Source organism: Sus scrofa, chromosome 13, assembly GCF_000003025.6.
Source record: "Sus scrofa isolate TJ Tabasco breed Duroc chromosome 13, Sscrofa11.1, whole genome shotgun sequence".
Lineage (NCBI taxonomy): Eukaryota > Metazoa > Chordata > Mammalia > Artiodactyla > Suidae > Sus > Sus scrofa.
Genome location: NC_010455.5, coordinates 169,818,050 through 169,841,818, shown reverse-complemented (window position 1 = coordinate 169,841,818; position 23,769 = coordinate 169,818,050). Strand labels below are relative to the sequence as shown.

Sequence of the window (23,769 nt, the reverse complement as noted above, 5' to 3'; positions counted from 1 at the left end):
AATTTAATTTTTTCTCTTATGTAAATCCAGATAAGATCTTTAAAAATAATCTTTGACTACTAATTTATCTGTAATTTTCAATATATAATAAAAGAAAATAATAAAATTAAGTCATAAGGAATATTAAAGATCACCAGCCAAAGATCACCAGAAACCTACAATTAGTCTAGCAAAATTACATTTATTTAGTTTGCTGTGGCAAAGAATATGGTATACTAGAGAAATCTCTGAATATAGGTATGAAAAAGTGGGACAGGTTTACTAGAGAATATGGGTTTATACTAAATATTCTGAAGAGTACTCTGAATTGGATGCTGTTAGGATTGGGGGCAATTCAGTGATGTGTATGTTGGTAACTTTTTCTTTCAAAGCACAAATATTAAATCAGGACTAGATTTGCTCTTATGAAGATGCTGTGCTTAATCATGCTACCCTGTGCGGTTGCTGAACACCTTGGTCTCTGTCCCCTTTCACACCTGGTCATGGACTAGACTTGAATTTGTCTTATTCCACCCCACAGTTGCAGAGTGGTTTTATCTGATTATTGCTTAGGTTCTAGAGAAGTGTTTATATTTGTTGAAACTATTTCAGTCTAGTTGTAAGATGCCAATTGTTAGTTTCCAAAGTCATTTTCACTTTCTAGAGATTCCAGAATGGAACTATGTTATATATATAACATATATATATATATATATATATATATATATATATATTTATGTATTTATATATATACACACACACATACACACACATACATATATAATATATATATAATGGGCATTTTTTAGCTGTTCACCATATTTCAGTGTGCATTATTAAGCAAACTAAATTGCCTAATTTTCTATAAATCTTTACATGAGGAATGTTATACTTAGTGGCCAAATGAAAATAAAAACTCATTCTATCATGGTTTAATATGTAAATGGCTTGGAGGCAGAGACCATATCTATTTAAATTATTTTTCCTAGCATCAAGCATACCATCATTCAAGTATGTGAAGTTAATTAAAAGTAACTGATGATAATACTGAATATTCCTTTAGGGATGCAGAAAATTCCCCAGAGATGAAATGAGGAATGTAAAGTGGAGAGGGACATTTAGTAACAGTTTGCATGAAAATTAGAGCAAAATGAGCAAATTGGATGTGGTCTTCATAAACATCTAAGAATAATGATAAAAATATCCCAGTGGTTTTTTTTCCAGGACAGCAGATCATGGCTCCACATAAGTCCACATGAACAATATGCATGATATGGAAATTCCATGGAAGCAAGTAGGGTAGGGGAATAGAAAGAAGAATTGAAAAAGGAAAAAGATGGTTAGCCTAGAATTTATGGAACATAAGTATAGATTTCCACATGATTTTACAAAGTTTCTATCATGAATAACCACAAAGGCTGGCCCAAAAGAGGAGCAGCTTTTCAGAACCACAGAGCAGAATAGATGCCATCGTTTTCTGTGGTAACTTACAAGAGTATATACATCCCTACAATAATGGGGTTATGACTGCACCCTGAAATAAAAATCCTGTGTTAATGCGGAAAGGCAAAATTGATGAGAAATAAGACATAACCGTTAAACATAAAGTGACAAGGAACATAATGAAAACAAATAGGAGGAGGAATTATATTTTTAGGGCTAAATGTTTGTTTTAACTTAGTAACCTTGTGATATATGATATAGAAGGATTCAGCCTATGAAATATATCACAATGTTCCTTTCTTTGTAAATTATTGATCTTAAATTTTAATGCCACCATGATGGAAGAGAATTTCTTTAATCTTGAGATTTAAGAAAATGTAGGCTTTTCACTGTAAACCGCAAATACTTGCAAATTTCAAATAATAGGTAATAGCATACCTTGCACTTGCGTAGTTGAAAAAGACACTTTCTTTTTTATTGATAGAAATTCTCACTCATTTTCCTATTTTTACACAGATCACTTTGAAAACAATAACTTTTTATTTGTCTGATTTAATTTTTAAAAGAACAGATTGTATGAGTCACTTCATTTAATTCTCAGTGAGAATAATGTATCTCCACTAACAGCAAAAACTGTACAAAACAAGAAAAGAAGTAAAATAACTGAACATTCATTTTATGTGTGACATTGATAAAATTGCATAAAAATCAACTGTTATTGAAAATGAAAAAAAAAGAGACAAATAAGTAAAATATTTCAGAATAATAAGAGTTCCAAGAAAGCATTTTAGTACTGGGGCACTGAGCCACTAATACGGATAAATAAGAATGTGAAGTTTAACTCTGTATGTGTATGTGTGTTGTAAGGTCCATTATATATAACCATCCAATTATGAAACCTTACACTATCAGTAATATTTGTATAGTATTTCTATTGTGTAGTGGTGCCATGCTTTGCCTACAAAACAAATATTTACACATGCACATAAACTTTGCAACTATGAAACAATGCATAGTTAAGTCTTGTAAGAGAACCAGCTTGTAAGTCTAAAGAAATTCACTGTGAGAAACCATGTAAGAAAAAAAGAAAGGAAAGAAAGAAGGAAAGGAGAAGGGGAGGAGTGACTTTGGAAGCTACGGGTTTGAAAGTGTGTGTTTAAATGAGATCTATTAGGATAATGAATAAAAATAAGAAATGTATTATATACCTTTAATAACCAAAAAGTTCCTGGATTCATTATTATTATAAGAAATTAAATGGTCAGCTTATAGTCTTTACCTTCTTGAGGCTTTTATTTCCATTCTAGTTAACATGCAGATAAATAATACAATTAATTTTCCCCTTAAAACCTTATGTTAAAAATATATTTTAAAGAGATTCCTTTCTTGTTTTGCTTTTTTATTTTTTTAATTTTTATTTTTAATTTTTTATTAAAGATGATTTACAATATTCTGTCAATTTCTGCTATATAGCAAAGTGACCAGTCATGTATATATATGTGTTATCTTCCATCATGTTCCATCACAAGTGACTACACAGTTTCCTGTGCTATGCAAGAGGATCTCATTGCTTATTCACTCCAAATTGTTTTGCTCTTTTTAAATATAGTTAATGTGTGCGTAAAATAACTGAATTCTTGACTGGACATATCTTCCACTTTTCTGGAGCATCTAATGTACACGATCAGTTCTTGCTTTGGTCCTGCTTATTTCAATAAAATAGAATAAAAAAAAAAAAGTCTGTCCATACTAGAAAATAGTCAATACAAATAGTTTGGAGGCTTCTAATTATTTTGTTATAACTTCGTTTCCACTGTACATGATACATATATACATGATACAGAACAGAAATATTTTCAAATGTAGGCAGAAATTCTTCATTAAGTATGATTTTTTGCATCTGCCCCTTTTCAATTATAAAAAATAAAATAATTAATTCCCACCTACTTAATTCTCCATGCACAAACCTATACACCTCCTTAGCCCAGGTAAGTTTTTTTAAAATTTTCCTGTGTTAGTTGTACCAAAAATGCTTCTACTGTTTTTCTATTTATTATATAAAGCACTTGATTAAATGTTTCAGGTTACTAGAGAGGGGAATGTTACAAGTAGCATTTTAAAATAACATATCTCAGAGATCAGAGAAATGATGGAGAAATGAAGGAATTAAATTCACTTCCTCTCATGAAAACACCAAGATCACAACTGCTGAATAACAATTGACAAAAAGAACTGGAACTGGCCAAAAAAGATATTTTACATTCAAAGACAAAGGAGAAGCCACAACAAGATGATGGGGGGACACTTCAGCAATACAACAAAATCACATACCTGCTGGGTGGATGACTCACAAACTAGGAAATAATTATGTTACAGAGTTTATCCCCCAAAAATGAGAATTCTAAGCCCCACATCAGGTTCCCCAGCCTGGGGCTCTGACATTAGGAAGAAGATCCCCCAGAACATTTGGCTTTGGAGGCTAGTAAGGTTTGAGTATAGGAGCTCCATTGTTGGAGGATATGCACAATGTTTTGTATGCACTGGGACCCAGAGCAAAGCAGTGACTTTATAAGAGACTGAGCCAGATGTTCCTGCAGGTATTGGAGGGTATCCTGGGGAGGTGAAGATCCATTGTGTCTCACTGTGGGGACAAGGACACTGATCATGGAAACCATAGGGAATATTTATGGACATGCATTCTCTTGGAGGTTGCTGTTTTGGCACCCAGCACTAGCCCTGCCCAACAGTGTGCAGGCTCCAGTGCTGGGACAAAGAACCAACAGAGTGGGAACATTCAGGTCAAAGAACCAACAGCTTGGGAACACAGCCTCCCCTCAACAGCAGACAGGCTGCCTAAAGTCACCCTGGGCCTACAGCCCCCTCTCTTCTAAACACACCCCTTGTCAGAGGCTTGTCCATCAGAAGGACATGAGCCAGTTCCACCTAAAATGGGCAGGCACTGGTCCCTCCCACCAGGAAGCCTGCACAAGCCCCTGGAGTGACCTCATTCACCAGGGGGTAGACACCAGAAGCAAGAGAAACTACATTCCTGCAGCCTGTGGAAAGAGAACACAAACACAGAAAGTCAGATAAAATGATACTCCAGAGAAATATGTTCCAGACTATAGAACAAAGTAAAACCCCAGAAGACCAACCAAGTGAAGCAGATAAAGTAAATCTACCTGAAAAAATAATTCAGAGTAATGATAGTAAAGATTATCTAAGATCTTGAAAAAAAAGAATGGAGACACAGAATAAGAAGATACAAGACATGTGTAACAAAGAGCTAGAAGATTTAAAGAACAAAAAAATATAGATGAACAAGACAATAACTAAAATGAAATTGATACTAGAAAGGATCAATAGAATGGGAGGCAGAAGAACAAATAAGTGAGCTTGAAGACAGATTGGTGGACTTCACTGCCATGGAAAAGGATAAAGAAAAAAGAATGAAAAGAAATGATGAGAGTTCCTATCATGGCTCAGTAGTTAATGAACCCAACTAGTATCCATGAAGATACAGGTTCGATCCCTGGCCTTACTCAGTGGGTTAAGGACCCAGTGTGGCCTTGAGCTGTGATGTAGATTGTAGACGTGGCTTAGATCCTGTGTGGCTGAGGTATAGACTAGCAGCTACAGCTCAGATTCAACCTCTAGCCTGGGGACTTCTATACACTGCAGGTATGGCCTAAAGAGACAAAAAAAAAAAAAAAAAAAAAAAAGAAAAGAAAAGAAATGAGGACAGTCTAAGTAAATTCTGGGACAGCATTAAATACACCATCATTTTCATTATAGGCATTCCAGAAATAGAAGAGAGAGAAATAGCCTGAGAAGATATTAGAAAAGATAACAGCCAAAAACTTCCCTAATATGGGAAAGGAAACACTCACTCAATTTCAGGAAGTGCAGAGTCCCATAAAGGATAAACTCAAAGGAGGAACATGGCAAGACACATATTAACCAATCTGACAAAAAATAAAGGCAAAGATAAAATATGAAAAGCAACACAGGAAAAGCAACAGATAATATTCAAGGAAATCTTCATAATGTCATCAGCTGATCTTTCAGCAGAAATTCTGCAGGACAGAAGGCAATACCATGATATATTTAAAGTGATGAAAGGAAAAAACCTACAACCAAGAATACTCTATTAAGCAAGGCTCTCACTCAAATTCAATGGATAAATTAAAAGCTTTACAGACAAGTAAAAACTTCAGCATCACCAAACCAGCTTTACAACAAATACTAGAGGAACTTCTCCAAGCACAAAAATAAAGCCTATAACTAAAAATTATGAATGGGAAAGCTCACCAATAAAGGCAAACATATAGTAAAGGTAGTAAATCATTCACATACAAATATGATATCAAAACCAGCAATTGTGAAAAGAGTATTGTACAAATATAGGATATTGGAAATGCATTTGAAGTTGAGACCAGCAACATAAAAAAATATATGTATATAGACTGTTATATCAAAACTTCATGGGAACTTCAAATCAAAAATGTACAATAAATGCACACACAAGAAAAAAAAATCAATCCAAACATAATACTGAATATAGTCATTAAATCACAAAAGAAGGGAACAAAAGAGGAAGGCAAGAAAAAAGACCTGTGAAAACAAATCCAAGACATGTAACAAAATAGCAATAAGAACATACATATTGATGATTACCTTAAATATAAATGGCTTAATGTTCCAACAAAAAGACATACATTAGCTAAATGGATACAAAAACAAGACCCAAATATATGCTGTCTACAAGAGACCCACTTCATATCTAGGGACACATAGTGACTGAAAGTGAGGGAATGGAAAAATGTATTCCATGCAAATGAAAATCAAAAGAAAACTGAAGTAGAAATACTCATATCAGACAAAATAGACCTTAAAATACTGTTACGATTTCCTTAGTGGTTCAGCAGGTTAAGGATTCAGCATTGTCACTGTGGAGGCTCAAGTCACTCCTATGGCGCAGGTTTGATTCCTGGCCCAGGAACTTCCATCTTCTGTATGCTGTAGGCACAACCAAAAAAAAAAAAAAAAGAAAAAAGAAAAAATCTATTACAAGAGATAAAAACACCACATAATGATTGATTATGGTATCAATCCATAAAGAAGATATTACAACTATAAATGTATATGTACCCCACATAAGAGCACCTCAATATATACGGCAAATGCTGACAGCCGTAAGAGGGGAAATTGATAGTAACACAGCAATAGTAGGGAAGTTTAATACCCTGCTTACATCGATGGACAAATAATCCAGCCATAAAATCAATAAGGAAACAACAGCCTTAAGTGACACATTGGACCAGAAGGACTTAATTGATATTCATAGAACATTCCATCTGAAAACAGCAGAATATTCATTCTTCTCAAGTGCACATGGAACTTAATCCAGAACAGATCACATACTGCACAACAAAGCAAGGCTTTGTAAATTTAAGAAAATTGAAATAATATCAAGCATCTTTTTCCAACACAATACCATGAGATTAGAAATCAATTGTATGAAAAAAAAAAAAACTGCAAAAAAACCAAACATGTGGGGGCTAAACAATGTGGCTCCTACACAACCAATGGATCACTGAGGAAATAAAAAAAAATACCTAGAGACAACACGATGATCCTATGGGGCCCAGGAAAAGAAGTTTTGACAGGGAAGTTTATAGCAATACAATTTTACCTAAAGAAACAAGAGAAGTCTTATATACACATCCTAATCTTATACCTAGAGCAACTAGAGAAAGCAAAACAAAACCTGAAGTTAGTAGAAGGAAAAAAATCATAAATATCAGAACAGAAATAAATGAAAGAGAGATGAAAAAAATAGAAAAGATCAATGAAATTAACTGGTTCCTTGAAAAATTTACAAAATTAATACACCCTTAGCAGACTCATCAAGAAAAAAAGGGAGAAGGCTCAAATCAATAAAATTAGAAATGTGGGGAGTTCCCGTCGTGGCACAGTGGTTAACGAATCCGACTAGGAACCATGAGGTGCGGGTTCGAGCCCTGCCCTTGCTCAGTGGGTTAAGGATTCGGTGTTGCTGTGAGCTGTGGTGTAGGTTGCAGACGCGGCTCGGATCCCGTCTTGCTGTGGCTCTGGCGTAGGCTGGTGGCTACAGCTCCAATTAGACCCCTAGCCTGGGAACCTCCATATGCCGCGGGAGTGGCACAAGAAAAGGCAAAAAGATAAATAAATAAATAAATAAATAAATAAATAAATAAATAAATAAAATTAGAAATGAAAAAGGAGAAGTTACAACTAACACAGTAATACAAAGGATCATAAGAGACTGCTACAAGTAACTATATGTCAGTAAAATGGACAAATAGAAGAAATGGACAAATTTTTAAAAAGGAACAATCTTTCAAAACTGAACCAGGAATAAGTGAAAAAAAAAAATGAACAGACCAATTACAGGTATTGAAATTGAATCTGTGATTTAAAGACTTCCCATCCTCCAAGTCCAGGACCAGGTGGCTTCACAGTCAAATTCTATTAGACATTTAGAGAAAAGTTAACACCTATCCTCATGAAACTCTCCCAGAGAATTTCAGAAAGAGGAACACTCCCACGCTCATTCTGAGGCCACCATTACCCTAATACCAAAACCAGACAAAGATACCACAAAAAAGAAAATTAATATATATTATCACCGAAGAACATAGACACAAAAATCAACAAGATACTAGCAAACTGAATGCAGATATACATTAAATGGATAATACAGTATGATAAAGTGGGATTTATCCCAGGGATACAAGGATTTTTCAGTATCCACAAATCAATCAGTGTAATACACCATGTTAACAAACTGAAGAATTAAAAACCATGTGGTCATCTCAGTAGATGCAGAAAAAGCTTTTGAAAAATTCAACACCTATTTATGCTTATAAAAAAAAAAGTCCCCAGAAATTGGGCATAGAAGTAATATGCCTCAGTATAATATAGGCCATATATGACATCATACTCAATGAATTGCCTTTGTTCTTTTATTAAAATCAATTGACTATATTTAGGTAAGTTTCCTTTGGGCCCTCTGCTCTGTTCCATTGATCTATTTGTTTATTTTTTTGCATCAAAACCACACCGTCTTTGTATATAGAAATGCAGTAGATTTCTGTGTATTTTTGTAATTCACTGATGAGCTCTATAAGTTTTCTGGTAGCATCTTCAGGATTTTCTAGGTATGCTATCATGTCATCAAAACCACAGTCTTGATTAATGTAGCTTTATACTAGTATTGAAGTCAGATAATGTCAGTCCTCAGTTATTTTTCTTCTTTAATATTGGAATTTTTTTGTATTGATAAATTTGCATTGCAAATTATCAATTTGATTACATTTGTAATTAAGACATATAATCAGTGAATATATTATACTTTATTGCATTAATCTTTGATACATCAGGAAATACTGTTATTACCATATATCACCTGGGTGTAATAGACATTTTGTTCTTAGTTTTTAGATTTTAAGTTATTTATTTATTTATTTTGCTTTTAAGGGCCTCACCTGTGGCATATGGAAGTTCCCAGGCTAGGAGTTGAATCAGAGCTATAGCTGCCAGCCTACACCAGAGCCATAGCAATGCAGGATCCTTAACCCACTGAACAAGGCCAGGGATTGAAACTGCATCCTCATGGTTGGTTACTAGTTGGATTCATTTCCACTGGGCTACAATGGGGACTCCACATTTTAAGTTTTTTAAATAATGTGTAGATGTACTAATAAAAGGGAAAGGGATAGTGAAAAACAACTTTATTAGACTTTTTGATAAGAATTTAATTATAGCAAACCTGAATTTCTATTTCATATTTTTCTGACTTTGCTCATACACATATACCTGAAATGGGAAACAATTGCCCTGCATGATCCTGGAACATATCCATATTTTAAATACTGAATACCATATTTCAAGTACATCTTTAATGTGTCCTAGTTTATCAGTGCTTCTGGTTCTTCCTATACTTGCGTTGTCAGAATGTAATACTTTAAAAAACTTTGGTGGTTCATAATTTTTCAAAAGGAATACAAATATGATTTTCCGTAATTGTAAAATTTTTCATCTTTACATTTAGAAGTACAAATTAAATGTTTTAGATGAATTTTAAATTTCTTTTTTTTTTCTTTTTATGGCTGCACCTGTGGCATATGGAAGTTCCCAGGCCAGGGGTCCAATCAGAGCTGTCGATGGGGCCAATGCCAGAGCCATAACAACAATGGATCCAGGCTGCCTCTGTGACTTATGCTGCAGTTTACAGCAACACTGGATCCTTATCCCACTGAGCCAGGCCGGGGATTGAACCTACATTCTCACAAAGACAATATCAGGTCTTTAACCCATTGAGCCACAGCAGAAACTCTGAAAAATGAATTTTTTTAAATTTCTTTATTATCAAATACCTTCAAAATCGTTCCATTTATAGTCTATATAAATCCTTATGCACAAAAACCATCAAAGATGAAAGAATATTGTCATATTTTCTTTTTAGCCAAATCACGTGGCAAAATATTATGTTATAATGTCCTTCTTTTATTTCCTTACAAACAAATTCTTCCCTTATCTATTTTTGAGTTTGCTAAAACTCATTGAGAATAAGTGAAAACTTCTATTTCACCATTATCACTAGCTTCTTGACTTCTACTGCTTTCTCCTCGCATTTATTGTCTGAACTAATAATTTCGAGATCTTTTCCTCTATCAATTTCTTTCTCATGACATTATGAGCAGAAAATGAAAGTTTCTGAATTCCCTACTGAAATCATGAAAGCTAAACAACCAACAAACGACCAAACAAAGCTACAATGATTGTGTTTTTACTTCTAGACTTCTTTTCTACCACCATGAAAGAAAACCTGAGCAACCTTATAAGTAAATAGGGGTAAGGCAAAAGAAATGATTTTTATCACTCTTACAAAATCCTTCCATACAGGCACTGTCTAATAGAATTTACTGTGGTGATGGACATGTTACATATCTGTTTTAGAAGAGTAGTCAACAGCCAAGTACACATGTCTACTCAGCACTTGAGATGTGGATTTTGTGAACTAAGGAATTGCAGTTTGAATTTTATTTAATTTTAATCAACTTGCACTTAAATTTAAATAGCCTCTTGTGACTAATTGTTACTATATTGGACACCACCACTCTATACCATCTTATCTACTTCTGTTTTCTTATTATAACATTTCTTTTAGCATAGTTGGGAATAATTTATGAGTTAGGAATGGATTAGTAGTGGAATAATTAATAGAAGGCCAGAGCAGCAAGATTGGTCATAATATAGGAAAAACAATACATATAATTTTGTAATATATTTTAGCTTTATAAAAGAGCCTAATATTTTCATATTATAATTGCAAGGTAGGATAATTTTAAATATATTTTTTAAAGTAAATTTTCTCTTTTTTTGAGAGAGAAAGACTATAAATCATTAAATATTTATTTGTTTTAAATAGAACTGTTACAAAAAGAAATTTGAAAACTGATGAGACTATCCTTTTTTCCATTTTATAGTCTGGTTTCCTTTGTCAAAGATTAATTGACCATAGGTACCTGAGTTCTATCCTGTTCCATTGATCTCAATTTCTGTTTTTTGAACCAGTTCCATATTGTTTTGATGAGTGTAGCTTTGTAGTAGTCTGAAGTTACGGAGCCTTATTTCTCCAGCTCTGTTTTTCCTTCTCAGGATTACTTTGGCTATTCAGGTCTTTTGTGCTTCCATCCAAGTTTAAAAATATTTTATTCTAGTTCTGTGAAAAATGCCATTGGTAATTTGATAGGGGTTGCATTGAATCTGTAGATTGCCTGGGTAACATTTTGATCTTCCAGTCCAAGAACATATTATATCTTTCCATCTATTTGTGTCATCTTCATTTTCTTTCTCCAGTGTCTTATAGTTCTCAGAGTACAGATCTTTTGCCCCCATAGGTAAGTTTATTCCTAGGTATTTTATTCTTTCCCATGCAATGGTAAATTGGATTGTTTCCTTAATTTCTCTTTCTGATCTTTCATTGGTAGTATATAGAAATGTGAAAGACTTCTGTGTATTGATTTTGTATCCTATAATTTTACTGAATTCATTGATGAGCTCTAGTAGTTTTCTGGTAGAATCTTTAGGAGATTCTATATATAGTATCATATCTGCAAACAGTGATAGTTTTACTTCTCTTTTCCAATTTGGCTTCCTTTTATTTCCTTTTCTTATTTGGCTCTTGTGGCTAGGACATCCAAAACTATGTTGAATAAAAGTGGTAAGAACGGACATCCTTATCTTGTTCCTGATCATAATGGAAATGCTTTCAGCTTTACACCATTGAAAATGGTGTTAGCTGTGGGTTTATCATATATGGCCCTTATTATGTTAAGGTAGGTTCCTCTATGCCCACTTTCTGGAGTGTTTTTATCATAAATGGTGTTCAATGTTATCAAAAACTTTTTATGCATCTATTAAGATAACCATAAGATTTTAATTCAATTGTTAATGTGGAGTATCCTACTGATTGATTTGTGGGTATTGAAGCATCCCTGAGATAAATCCCACTTGATCATAGTGTATGATCTTTTTCGTGTAGTTTTGGATTAATTGCAAGTATTTTGTTGAGAATTCTTGTGATCATCAGAGATATCAGTCTGTAAGTAATTTCTGTGTGTGGTATCTTTGGTTGATTGGGATATCAGGGTGATGGTGGCCTCACAGAATGAGCTGGGGAGTGTTATTCCCTCTGCAATTCATTGGAAGGAAGAGTTTCATAAGGATAGGTGTTAAATCTTCTCTAAATATTTAATAGCATTCACTTGTGAAATCATCAACTCCTAGACTTTTGATTTTTGGAAATTTTTAAATCATATTAAAATTGAAGTCATTGCAGTTTAATAATATAGTAAAGGTTAACCCTGCATTTCTTTTTAAAAGGGGAAATTTTGTTTATATTTTTAAGAAAAAGGCCAGTTAATTAAGTGATTATTATATAACTGCAGAATGCTTGTTTGTTTTTGGCTGTACCTGCAGCATGTAGAATTTCCTGGGCTAGAGATCAAACTCATGCCACAGCAGCCACAGCTACTGAGGTGACAATGCTGGATCCTTAACCTACTGTACCACAAGGAAACTTCCTAAAAACAATTTTTAAAATATTTTTCTTTATGTTAATAAAATCTGCAAATAAAATGTCCTCATCCTAAAAGAGAAATTTCATGGAGACCATCAGCTCTATATGCTGTATGAAAGAATTCAATGAGCCAATGCATATAGAGCATTTATAATAATGACTATTATTTGATAGTATTTGATCAATGATTGTAATTTTTGGGAGATAGCTATGAAAAATAAATTTGATTTTATAACACACTAGTGGCCCTAACTGGTAGTTGGAAAAAATTATAAAAAGACATTACTCATTCATTTATCCACAAATATTTAATTGAAGTCTAGGAGTTGTTCTAGGACTGAGAACAACAACAGAAAAAGCAGTGAACAAAATAAAAATAATTTCTGCTCTGCTGATCTTACTTTCCTAAAAATAAATGGACAATTTATGAAAATTAAAACCTGAGCTTTAGGTGTTAGGTAGGTTCCATCTATTTTGTTAAATAAATCATTTGGGAGTAATCATAAGAAATGATTTTTGTGGATAATGAAATTATCAAGATAGCACTTCCCTTTCACCCATAGATCCATTTGCTTCTCTTATTAAACAGCATTGCCATCATTGTCATAGTAAGCTAGATGTTATTTTTATATAACCTTAAATATCTGTTGTATTTCTTTGCTTATAGAATAAGTGAGTTTTTTAATTGGTAAAATATTTGACTTAAAACATTTTTATTCCTCTACCTGCAAAAGCTTTAGAGATGAATAAATGTCAAACCACTGACACTAAATACTTGAAAGGGCTGTGCTTTTAGATTATCCATGAGGTGGTTTAATACTAGCTCCATCACAGATTTTTTCAATGTTCTAAAATCTTTGTAAAAAATATAGAAAATCCATTCCACTGGATCAATATCTTTATTTTGATTCAAATATTGAATCAGACAAATAGAACAAGAAGTGTCTTTACTTAAGTTCATAAAACCTTTAACATTTTGAATAATAATTTTTTAAAGTCTTTTGTCTAATAGTCTACCTCTTGATAGTAATTTTGCTTCTTTATGAGTCCTAGAATCTGTCACATAGGTAAAATAATTAATACTTGGAGTTCCTGTTGTGGCCCAGTACTAACAAACCCAACTAGTATCCATGAGGGTGTGGGTTTGATCCCTGGCCTTGCTCAGTGGATTAAGTGTGTGGCATTGCAGATGCAGCTCAGATCTTATGTTGCCATGGCTGTGGCATAAGCCTGCAGCTGCAGCTCCAATTTAACCCCTAGCCTGGGAACTTCCATATGCTGCAGGTGCTGCCCTAAAGAACAATAAATAAATAAATAAATCTTAAGAAAAAAGTGTGTTTTTTCACCTTTTATTAACTTTAAAGATGGATTCTAAAGAATCATATTTTTCCTTCAAAAACATTAGAGGAAACATCATGCTTAAAGAATTGCATGGTGTGCTTGTTTGTTAATAAGTAATAAATATTTCTGGATGAATGACCATATCCCTGTTTTTCATAGGCTTGTGCAAAACTTGCTCATTTGCTTGCATTTTGAGAGAATAGAAAGTAACTTATTCATTTATTCATCCAACCTTTAAAAAACCCTTAAAAAACATCATATATTTTGTTAGGGTCTGACAGTGCATAATTGAATAGGTTAAGATCTTGGATTTTGAATGCTCAAAATATGGTTAATGAAGCAGCCATGTAAAAAAATTCATATTTCACTAAATGCAGTGTTTGTAATAATAATATATATATCCTTTGTATGTAAGAAATCTAATAACTTTAATTATTTAAATAATCCAAATAACCTAAACTAATTATATAAATAAAATTAACTTAAATATTATTTACTATTCCTTGTCATTCATATGTGTGTATATATTGGAACATGTTATAAATATTACATATTATGTATAATAAATATTATTTATACATAAATTTATGTTCAATAAATATGGTATAAAAATTGACTTATTTGAAGACATTTTAAAACTAGCATGGAGGAGTTCCTGCTGTGGTGTAATGGGATGGGTGACTTCTCTGAAGCACTGGGACACAGGTTCAATCCCCAGCCCAGGACAGCATGTTAAGGATCCAGTGTTGTTAAATCACAACTGCAGCTTGGATCTGATCCCTGGCTCAGGAACTCAATATACTGAGAGACAGCTAAAAGACAAAAAAGGAAAAAAAAATAAAAAAACATGGATATTATTAATTTGCAAAAATAAAAATCTGAGTGTAACATATAAGATAAAGCAAGTATAAGTTAATAATGTGAAAGATAATGCATTTTTACTAACCCCCTTCTTTTTTTAACCTATTAGTTGGTAAAATACATTATATTTTTATATCAGTAATTTAAAAACAGAATATCCTACACATACAAAGTACTGAAGAAAAAGTGTCATTCTGATTTGTAAAGAAGTGGAACAGGATGAAATGCAACTCATACTGAACCTAGACTGGAAAATAGAGAAATTATTTCCAAAGCAAGCATGGAATTACTATTTAAGTAAACTTTGGTTGAAAAAAAATTGTCTCAATCCTTTCGAATTGGAAACTACAATCAAAGAGAAAATCTACAGGGCAGGGGGGAAAAAAAAGAAGAAGAAAATCTGCAAATAACTTAAATATAGTCAGAGGCATAACAAAAAACAAACAAACCCCCCAAAAGCTTTTATAATTCTTAATAGGTAACTCGGCAAAGATCTGCATTGAAATGTTTGGGTATGCGATACTTATTTCCTGACTCCTGTTCATATCTGGATTGGTAAAATGATTAATAGCGTAATCTACACATAAAGATTATTTTAGAAAATTATTATCTTATCTATTGTGCATTATGCTGCTTCTGAAAAATTCTCCATTCATTTTGATATATAAATAATAAAGAATATATGTTTACATGGATTGCAATTATTAAAATAAATATTTTGAAGAAATCCTAGAAATTGAAGATTATTAAAAGTTAACAGTGTTTGAGATGACTACAGTTTTTTTTTGGCCTTTTTGTTGTCTAACTGAGATATATGAGTAAAAATAGGAGTTCAGTAATTTAAAGGCATTATTTCTAGAATGTTATTGATAATTTGCTAACAGTGCTTGATCATCTCCCTAATTGGTACAATGAAGTGACAAATGAAAATAAAGCAGGAATATTAATGATAGAGATCTTTATCACTAAGTAAAAACCTGTTAAAGCCCAGATTATTTTCTGTTATTAAAATTTCTTTTTTGAGAAAAAGTTAAGTTTGGGGTAATAATCACATTACTATAATATTTAATGTGGTAAAAAATATAATTTTGTGTACATTGCTAATAGGGTATGTTTAAAGAGGAATGTTTACCTTTCAAGGAACTATAAACAAGAATTTTGGCTGATTATATAAATAAATCTCTTCACAATTAAGTGCTTCCCATGCCAAAATCAGATGAGGAGAGAAAAGTAGTTTAGTTATATGGTATATGCACTAAAAAAAAAAAAAAAAATTGCCATGTGTATATCATGGAAATTTGTTACCTAATATTATCTAATGCAGAACAATTATACTAGGAAGAGACTCAGCAATAGATATTTAACTAAATTAAATGTGTGCAAAGAGTAAAAGTCAATCTAAGTGATATGACATGAATATTTAAGACTAACTTTTCACATAAATGCAGGCCCCAACAAAATTTCAATTAAGCAGTTTTTAATATTTTTAAATTAATGTATCAAAATGCTAATAAGAAAAATAAAACATATAGGGTGTTCATTTATTTAGCATTTTATTTATTAAGCACAGATTTTGTGTAAAGCACTATACCAGACACTGAGGATACAATGACTTTTTAAAAATTACACAAGGGTGAAAAAGAGAACATGCAGCAGAGAAATCTGACCAAATGTGAGGGTAATGAATAATTTTCCTCAGCAAATGGTATTTGCGTTAAGATTTAAAAGAGATAGGAGTTCCGATTGTGGCTCAGTGGAAATGAATCTGACCAGTATCCATGAGGAAACAGGTCTGATCCCTGGCCTTGCTCAGTGGATTAAGGATCTGGCATTTCAATGAACTGTGGTATAGGTTGCAAATGAAGCTTGGATCTGATGTGGCTGTGGTTATGGTGTAGGCCAGCAGCTGTAGCTCCTGTTAAACCCCTATCCTGGGAATCTCCATATGCTGTTGGGTACAGCCCTAAAAGACAAAAATAAAGATTTAAAAGAGTTAAAAAAGCAAAAGATCCCCCAAAATTGAGCATTTCAGACAATTTGTATAAAGCCAAAATAAAACATATTCGTTAAAGTACCTGAAAGTATAACTACCTGAAATTCAAAGAATGAATGGAGTGCTAGAAGCATGAAGATAAAGACCTATGTAGATCACATGGGACTTAATAGTTATGCCGATTATTTTGCTTTTAATCCTAAAAACAAAGATTAACCATGCAGAGTTTTAATCAGAAAATTGGTGTCATCAGTTTTATTTTTGAGAAGACAATTTTGTTTATTTCTAGAAGTAAGATTTAGAGGTGTAAAAAGCTGATACGGGGAGGCCATTTTCTATTGTGGCAAATTAGATGAAAAAAAAGGTTGTTGAGCTATAAAAAAAATGCAGTAAGTAGATTTGAAAAGTAGTTAGGTCAACCAGACTTGGTGATTAATGACTGATTATGGAAAAGATAAGGGAATAGGAGGTGTATGGTGTATGTAGCTGGATGGAGGCTAGTAGTACCTATAGAACTAGACATTGCTGGAAGAACATGTCGCAGGAGGATCGGCGGAGACTTTGAGTTCCTTTTGGATGTACTGAATGCGCTATATCTTTTTGATATCTAAGTGAACATGTGAAATAGCTGCTGCATATACCTAAGTGTAGTTCATGGGACAGAACTGCTCTAGGATATAAACCTGGAAGTGATCAATGAGTAGGTGGAAACTGAAGAGATGGGTGCGGCTAGAAGGGCCTAGAGAGAATAATGTGAGACAGTTAGTGAATCCTGTTCTTGGTGATCTCAATATTTAAAACTTAATTACAAAAGGTAAGCCAACAGAATATGAGAATATGAGGCCCTAGAAAAGACCAAAAAAAAAAAAATTCTATATTTTGGATCTGAAAGGAATGAACCATGTTTCAGGGACTATTATACAAATTCTCACCTCTAATAAACTACCTAAACTAAACAGGAAGAACTGAGAGAATGGAAATTATATTCTGTTTTCCTCTATTCTCACAGCTCCCTGCTACTAAGTATTTTACTTCATGGAGGAAAATACTAGGGGTGACTTGCCCATATTGCTTTGGTGCACACCATTCCCGGGCACTGAGTAGACCAGAGTTGCCAGGGAAATAGTACCTGCACCCTCACCCTCATCCCCAGCAATCTTCAAACACTAATGAGTACCAGTCAATGTTCATGTTCCCTAAACACTCCTCTCCTTTGCCCATCAAGTGAGATGACTCTGAGGCACACCCTGCATTGTCTCAGAGTCCCATAGCAGTTGCCCATGGTGTAATGTACTCAATAAACACACTGTTTATTTCCTTCCCTTCGTACCTCCCTGAGATCATTCCTCATAAAATAAATATCTCAGCCTCTGTTTGTAAGGATTCTATAGTTGTTAGTGTTTTAAGCCCACGTGGGCAAGCAGAGAAGCTGGGGACTTCATTCTGGTCTGAGTCCAAAGGCCTGAGAAACCAGAAAGATGGTGTTGTAGTTCAAGTCTGAAAGCTGGTAGGCTTAAGTCTCAGGAAGAATAGAAGTTTCAGTTTGAGTCAGAAGACAGAAATAAAGCTTACATACCAGCTAAAATGCCATCAGACAGACTTCTATTTGTGGGAGGGTCAGACTTTTGTTCTACTCAGGCCTTGACCTATCAGATAAGTCCACTCATATTAGGGAGATGAATCTGCTTAGTCAGTCTGCTAATTTAAATGTTAATCTTTTCTCAAAACACTCTCACTAAAATACCCAGAATAGTGAATGTTTGGTCAATATCTGGGTATCCCATGGTGTAGTCAAGTTGACATATAAAATTAATCATCACAGATACACAGTTTAACACAACTCTCTTTCCCAGAATCACACTTTTATGATATCTCTTATTTCACCTTTTTTTCCTCTGGAATTGGAGCTTTATTTTTTTCTTTTCTTTTTATTTTACTTTTTTTTTTTTTTTTTGTTCTTTTCTATGGCCGCACCCACCGCATATGGACGTTCCCAAGCTAGGGGTCTAATCAGAGCTGTAGCTGCTGGCCTACGCCACAGCTGCAGCAACATGGGATCTTTAACTCACTGGGCAAGGCCAGGGATCAAACCCGCAACCTCATGATTCCTAGTCAGATTCGTTAACCACTGAGCCATGACGGGAACTCTGTGGAGCTTTATTTTTTGTGTCAGGGTAAAATTTTTGCTGTATGTATATATGGTCGAAGTTTAAAAGATGATAGTCCTCATTTTCCAGAATCATTCTGATTCACACTTGTTACCCTGTATAATTGAATTAACATTTATTCTTCACTTTTAAATGTGTTCTGTTTGGAAGACAAAATTATATGATCATATAAGTAACTGATTCCATTAATATGATAATGATAACAGAAAAGTATATTTCAATCCTTTATTAAATTATTTTTTCTCCTGGTTATAAAGAGTATGATGAATATACATCCTACTTCTTCAAATAAATTTTTCTTCCTGGTTTATTTTATACTACTGGTTTATTTTTTTATTTTTTTTATAAATGTGGAATACCTATTTATTAACAGGATATTGTTATTGATTATCTTGAATGTATTTTTTTCTTTAGAGGATTGAGAAAGAATGCATTTGAAGAGTATAAATAGTTTATGATTATGACATAAGGTCTTCCACAGAATTGTAGCTTATCATTCTATAAATGACAAACCTGAATATTTTCCTGAAATAAGATAACCTAAAAATTACATGATTGATTGCTATTTATTTAAAGGGCTTCAAAGTCAAAGAATGAGTATAACCTCAGGGAAGTTCAGTTCTTCTATCACAATGAAGGGAATGGTGAGCATAATTGTGACTGTCTGGAGCATTCAGAGTCTATTTAATTTATTGTTGAGGATGTAGAGATAAGAGGAGACAGTTCCTTGTTACATGTGAGTGGCATACTGCCTGTGAGTGGCACACTGCCAGGACTAGCAAGGTTTCTTAAAGGAATGAGCTTGTTTATACCATGCCTTTTTTCTGTGTAATAGGTATGCCTGTGTCCATTAAAGAATATCACATGGCATAAAAGTTATAAATGTCTTAAAGTATTTTTGCACCCTCTTCCACCAAGGATGACGTTATTGTTAATGGAAATAACTGTAACAATTATGTTGTGGCAAATATAACAAAATGTTAACTTTTAGTAATATTCTAAATAACTATTTTAGATGATTTGCTAACTGTACTTAGGGGCAAACAGCGTGGACTAAGTGCTACATTACTGCGTTTTCAAAGAGATTCTGCATAATCTCTTGTGAAGCAGTAGTTGATTTTGAGTTCTTCATTGTGAACCCTGGGTACTTATTGTGAACCCTGGGTACAATGAAAGTGTTGTTATTCAAATGCATATAAATGCATTCAGTCCATAATAATAGTATTCATAGCCATCTATAAATAGTTGAAGAAACAATTGTATGAAATACTTGATATTCATCTGAACCACTTTTTGCAATTTCATTTTTAAATTCAGATATCAGAAATAATACAACAGTGGTGCTCATAAGATATTCAGACATTTTTGTAAGCTTTTCCTGGACAGGATGGTAGCTTCTTAAAATTGTATACTCTGTTTTGCTAAATCTAAGAAATCCTTTATGAATGTACACAATTATAAGAAGTGGTCTGAACATATAGCATGATGTACAGTTATTAAATATATAGTTTTGTGTGTGCTTAATGGCCTTTCTTAATATTCCTTTCTTTTTTTGTAGATACACCATCAGTTAAGATTATACCATCCACTCCTTTTCCACAAGAAGGACAGCCTTTAATTTTGACTTGTGAATCCAAAGGAAAACCACTGTAAGTAATTTAATGAGCAATAAAGTTTTTCACTTTTTCTTCTATCCTGCTTTGATTGCAGGCTTTAACTGAAGAAATCCGCTGTTTTTGTCTTTTCTTGGTGGGCAAAGTGATCTAAGAACAGAAAAACCCCTGAACCATGTCTTCATTAAGTGTCTGTGGAAGATTGGTCTTTTACTTTGTCATCTAGTGAAGTTTCTGGGAAGGTTTCCAGCTGTGATTTTTTTTTTAAACTTTTTTTTTCCACTAAGATATTTCAACCTGAAAGGAGTATAAGCTTAATCAGTCACTGTTTACATCATCAGAATGATAGAAGTTACACATTGCTGAACTTAGTTCTGTCATGAAAAACTTTGAAAATATTGAATCCTCAAAATATGTTCAAATTTCAAAGTTACATGGGAAATCATTTTCATAAGGGAAATCAAATCTACTTTTCTTATGTAGCCTGATGAGATATAATTTGTAAATGTGATATAGTTGGAGGTGAGGTGAATGAAAATTGTCATAAGCTCAACTTTTTCAATTATAAAGTGATTTCATTGTTGGAATAATGAGTTTACTTCAACTCTGAAATGTTGTCATTCATGTTTATAAACAGATAACTTATAAATAATCTATATTTTATACCAAATTGAAGTATGGATTGTCTAAATAAGGATTATTTAAAGATCTTGTGAAAGTGACTTGAGCACTCTACTTGGAGCTAAAAGTCATTTGATCTTTTTAGAAGCTTCCAACTAATTCATATTTCTGTTTAAATTTTAATAGGAGGAATTTAATTGCTCTCTCTATATAACCATATGGGATAGATTTTGTGTAAATCAAATTTAATTTACTAGAAATCTTTTCCAAATAAATTTTGTTGTTTATGTGTAGATTTCACATTAACACCTGAAAATTTTTTTCCAAAATAATTTTGACAGAAGCCTGAAATTTTGACTTCCTCAATTGCTTTTTATTATTAGAGTAGATTAAGGATTCATACTTTCTTTATCACAGTATTGCTACTTTAGAACGTTTTCTCTTCCAGTAATTATTTTCGAGAGATTAAAAATATACTGACTTAAAGAGCATTTTGTAAATTAATCTATTTTTTTATCTCTTCAGAAACACTTAAGACATTTTAGTCCTTGAAAGAAGCAAATTTTTTCAAAGTAGCTTTACTGCATATTTCCTGTTCAATTCACTATCATAGTTCTTATTGTCTGATAAGCTTAAATTGCTTATAGAAAACATTTTGCTATCTGAATGTGACAGTGCATTTCAGTATTACAGCTTCAGCAAGAGCTTTTGGCTACAAGTTGAGTGCTTTAACTAGGAAAGGAGCGTAATAGACTCTAGTCAGCTTTAGAGATACTTGTCCTAATTTCTTCACTCTCGATTCTGTGTATCTACCACCAGAACTTCTTTCCTAACTTTCCCTTCCATTTCCACTCCTATTCCTTTTGCTTGCTATTTTCCAACTTTATCTGTTCATCATTCCTCTCTCCCTCTCCATTCTTCCTCTCCTTCCTCCTTTCTCCCTTCTCCTTTCTCCTTCTTCTCCTTCCCCATATGATAAAGAAACATGATCAGGATCAGGGCATAGCAGAGGATTTTTGCTTTTACCTCCTCTCTGTAGTTCTATCCCAAAGTACATGTGTGTACTATTTAGAATATGTGTACAACTTATGCAATCAAATGAGGTGAAGATGGGAAACATAAAGAATACTTGGGAATAAATATATCCTGACTCAAACAGCATCTAGTTAGTTGCCAGTGATTTACTCTTTGATCCCATACCCGTTCCCAACAAGAGAAACAGAATTTTTTTTTGTGACTACTTAGATTGCAATCTCTGTAATTAGCTATTTAACTAGTCCATTTCCCTCACCTCACATATGGTTGAGTAGATGTGCTTTATTATGGGTCTCTGTTCCAGTTACTTAGAAATAAACTTGCATGTGCAAAAATTCTCTATACTGCAGATGAATGGAAAGCACAAGAGTCTCTTGTTTACTTATTTTATTTAAGAATACAAAGTTTCCAGAAGTTTAAGAAATAGGATATGTCACTTTTTTTTCCGAAGGAAACTGATTAATATCATTTTGTTCTAGGTAATGAAAATAAAAAGTCTCCTTATTTTACAGAAACGAAAACTAACAGTCATAGTTAACCAATTTCCCTTCTTCATCCAGATTCAAAATGGATGAGTCAGGATTTAAACTTAGTTCAGTTATTGCCCAAAGATTATATTCTTTTATTTGTTGTCTGCTACTTCAGTTACTGAGTCTAAATTGTCACATTAGGAGTTCCTGTCATGGCTCAGTGGTTAACGAATCCAACTAGGAACTGTGAGGTTGCAGATTCAATCCCTGGCCTTGCTCAGTGGGTTAAGGATACTTGCCGTGAGCTGTGGGGTAGGTTGCAGACGCAGCTTGAATTTGGCATTGCTGTGGCTGTGGTGTAGGCTGGCAGCTACAGCTCTGATTAGAACCCTAGCCTGGGAATCTCCACATACCACAGGAGCAGCTCTAGAAAAGACAAAAAAAAAAAAAAAAAAAAAAAACTAAATTGTCACATTAGCCAAAGTCACTTTTGAAAAACTAGGGTGGTCCCTAGGATGATGTGCAGCACTGAAGTGGAAGCTCTTCTCAAGGCCATTTTACTGCTCTGTTCTCTCATATCAAGCTTTCTTCTGTAGTTATGCCCTTTCTTGGAAACTTGCCACATTCCTACCAAACTGACCATTTCTAGCATAAGTTAATAGCTATATAAAAATGTTTTTACTGCTATGGTATATTCTAGCAATTAGTTCATAAGCTCCACAAGGGTAAAAATGATTATTATATTTTTTTCTTTATCATTATAGATCCTAATGTTATATTCTATATGCTATGATCCACAAGTAAATAAATGTACATTAACTTATTATCTTATATTTCTATTCCCAACTTTCTTTCTTTTATTCAGAATTGTCTGAAAAGGAATTTCATTTATTTATTTAACTCAATGAATTTTATTACATTTATAGTTGTACAATGATCATCACAACCTAATTTTATAGCATTTCCACCCCAAACTCCCAGCCTATCCTCCCCCCACCCCCAACTGGTCTCCTTTGGAAACCCTAAGTCTTTTTTTTTTTTTTTAGAGCCAAACCTGTGGCATATGGAGGTTCTCAGGTTAGGGGTCGAACTGGAGCTGTAGCCACTCACCTACGCC

The 23,769-nt window shown here is 33.4% G+C and overlaps 1 protein-coding gene across 5 annotated transcripts in view; it reads left to right on the top strand.

Moving 5' to 3' along the window:
* CADM2 (cell adhesion molecule 2) overlaps positions 1–23,769 on the top strand; it is a 1,071,168-nt gene that overhangs the window by 911,296 nt on the left and 136,103 nt on the right. For all 5 annotated transcript variants that reach the window (XM_021071360.1, XM_021071358.1, XM_021071359.1 and 2 more), the window contains one exon: positions 20,472–20,562. In XM_021071360.1, the coding sequence (XP_020927019.1) occupies positions 20,472–20,562 (91 nt within the window). The remainder of the gene's footprint in view (positions 1–20,471; positions 20,563–23,769) is intronic.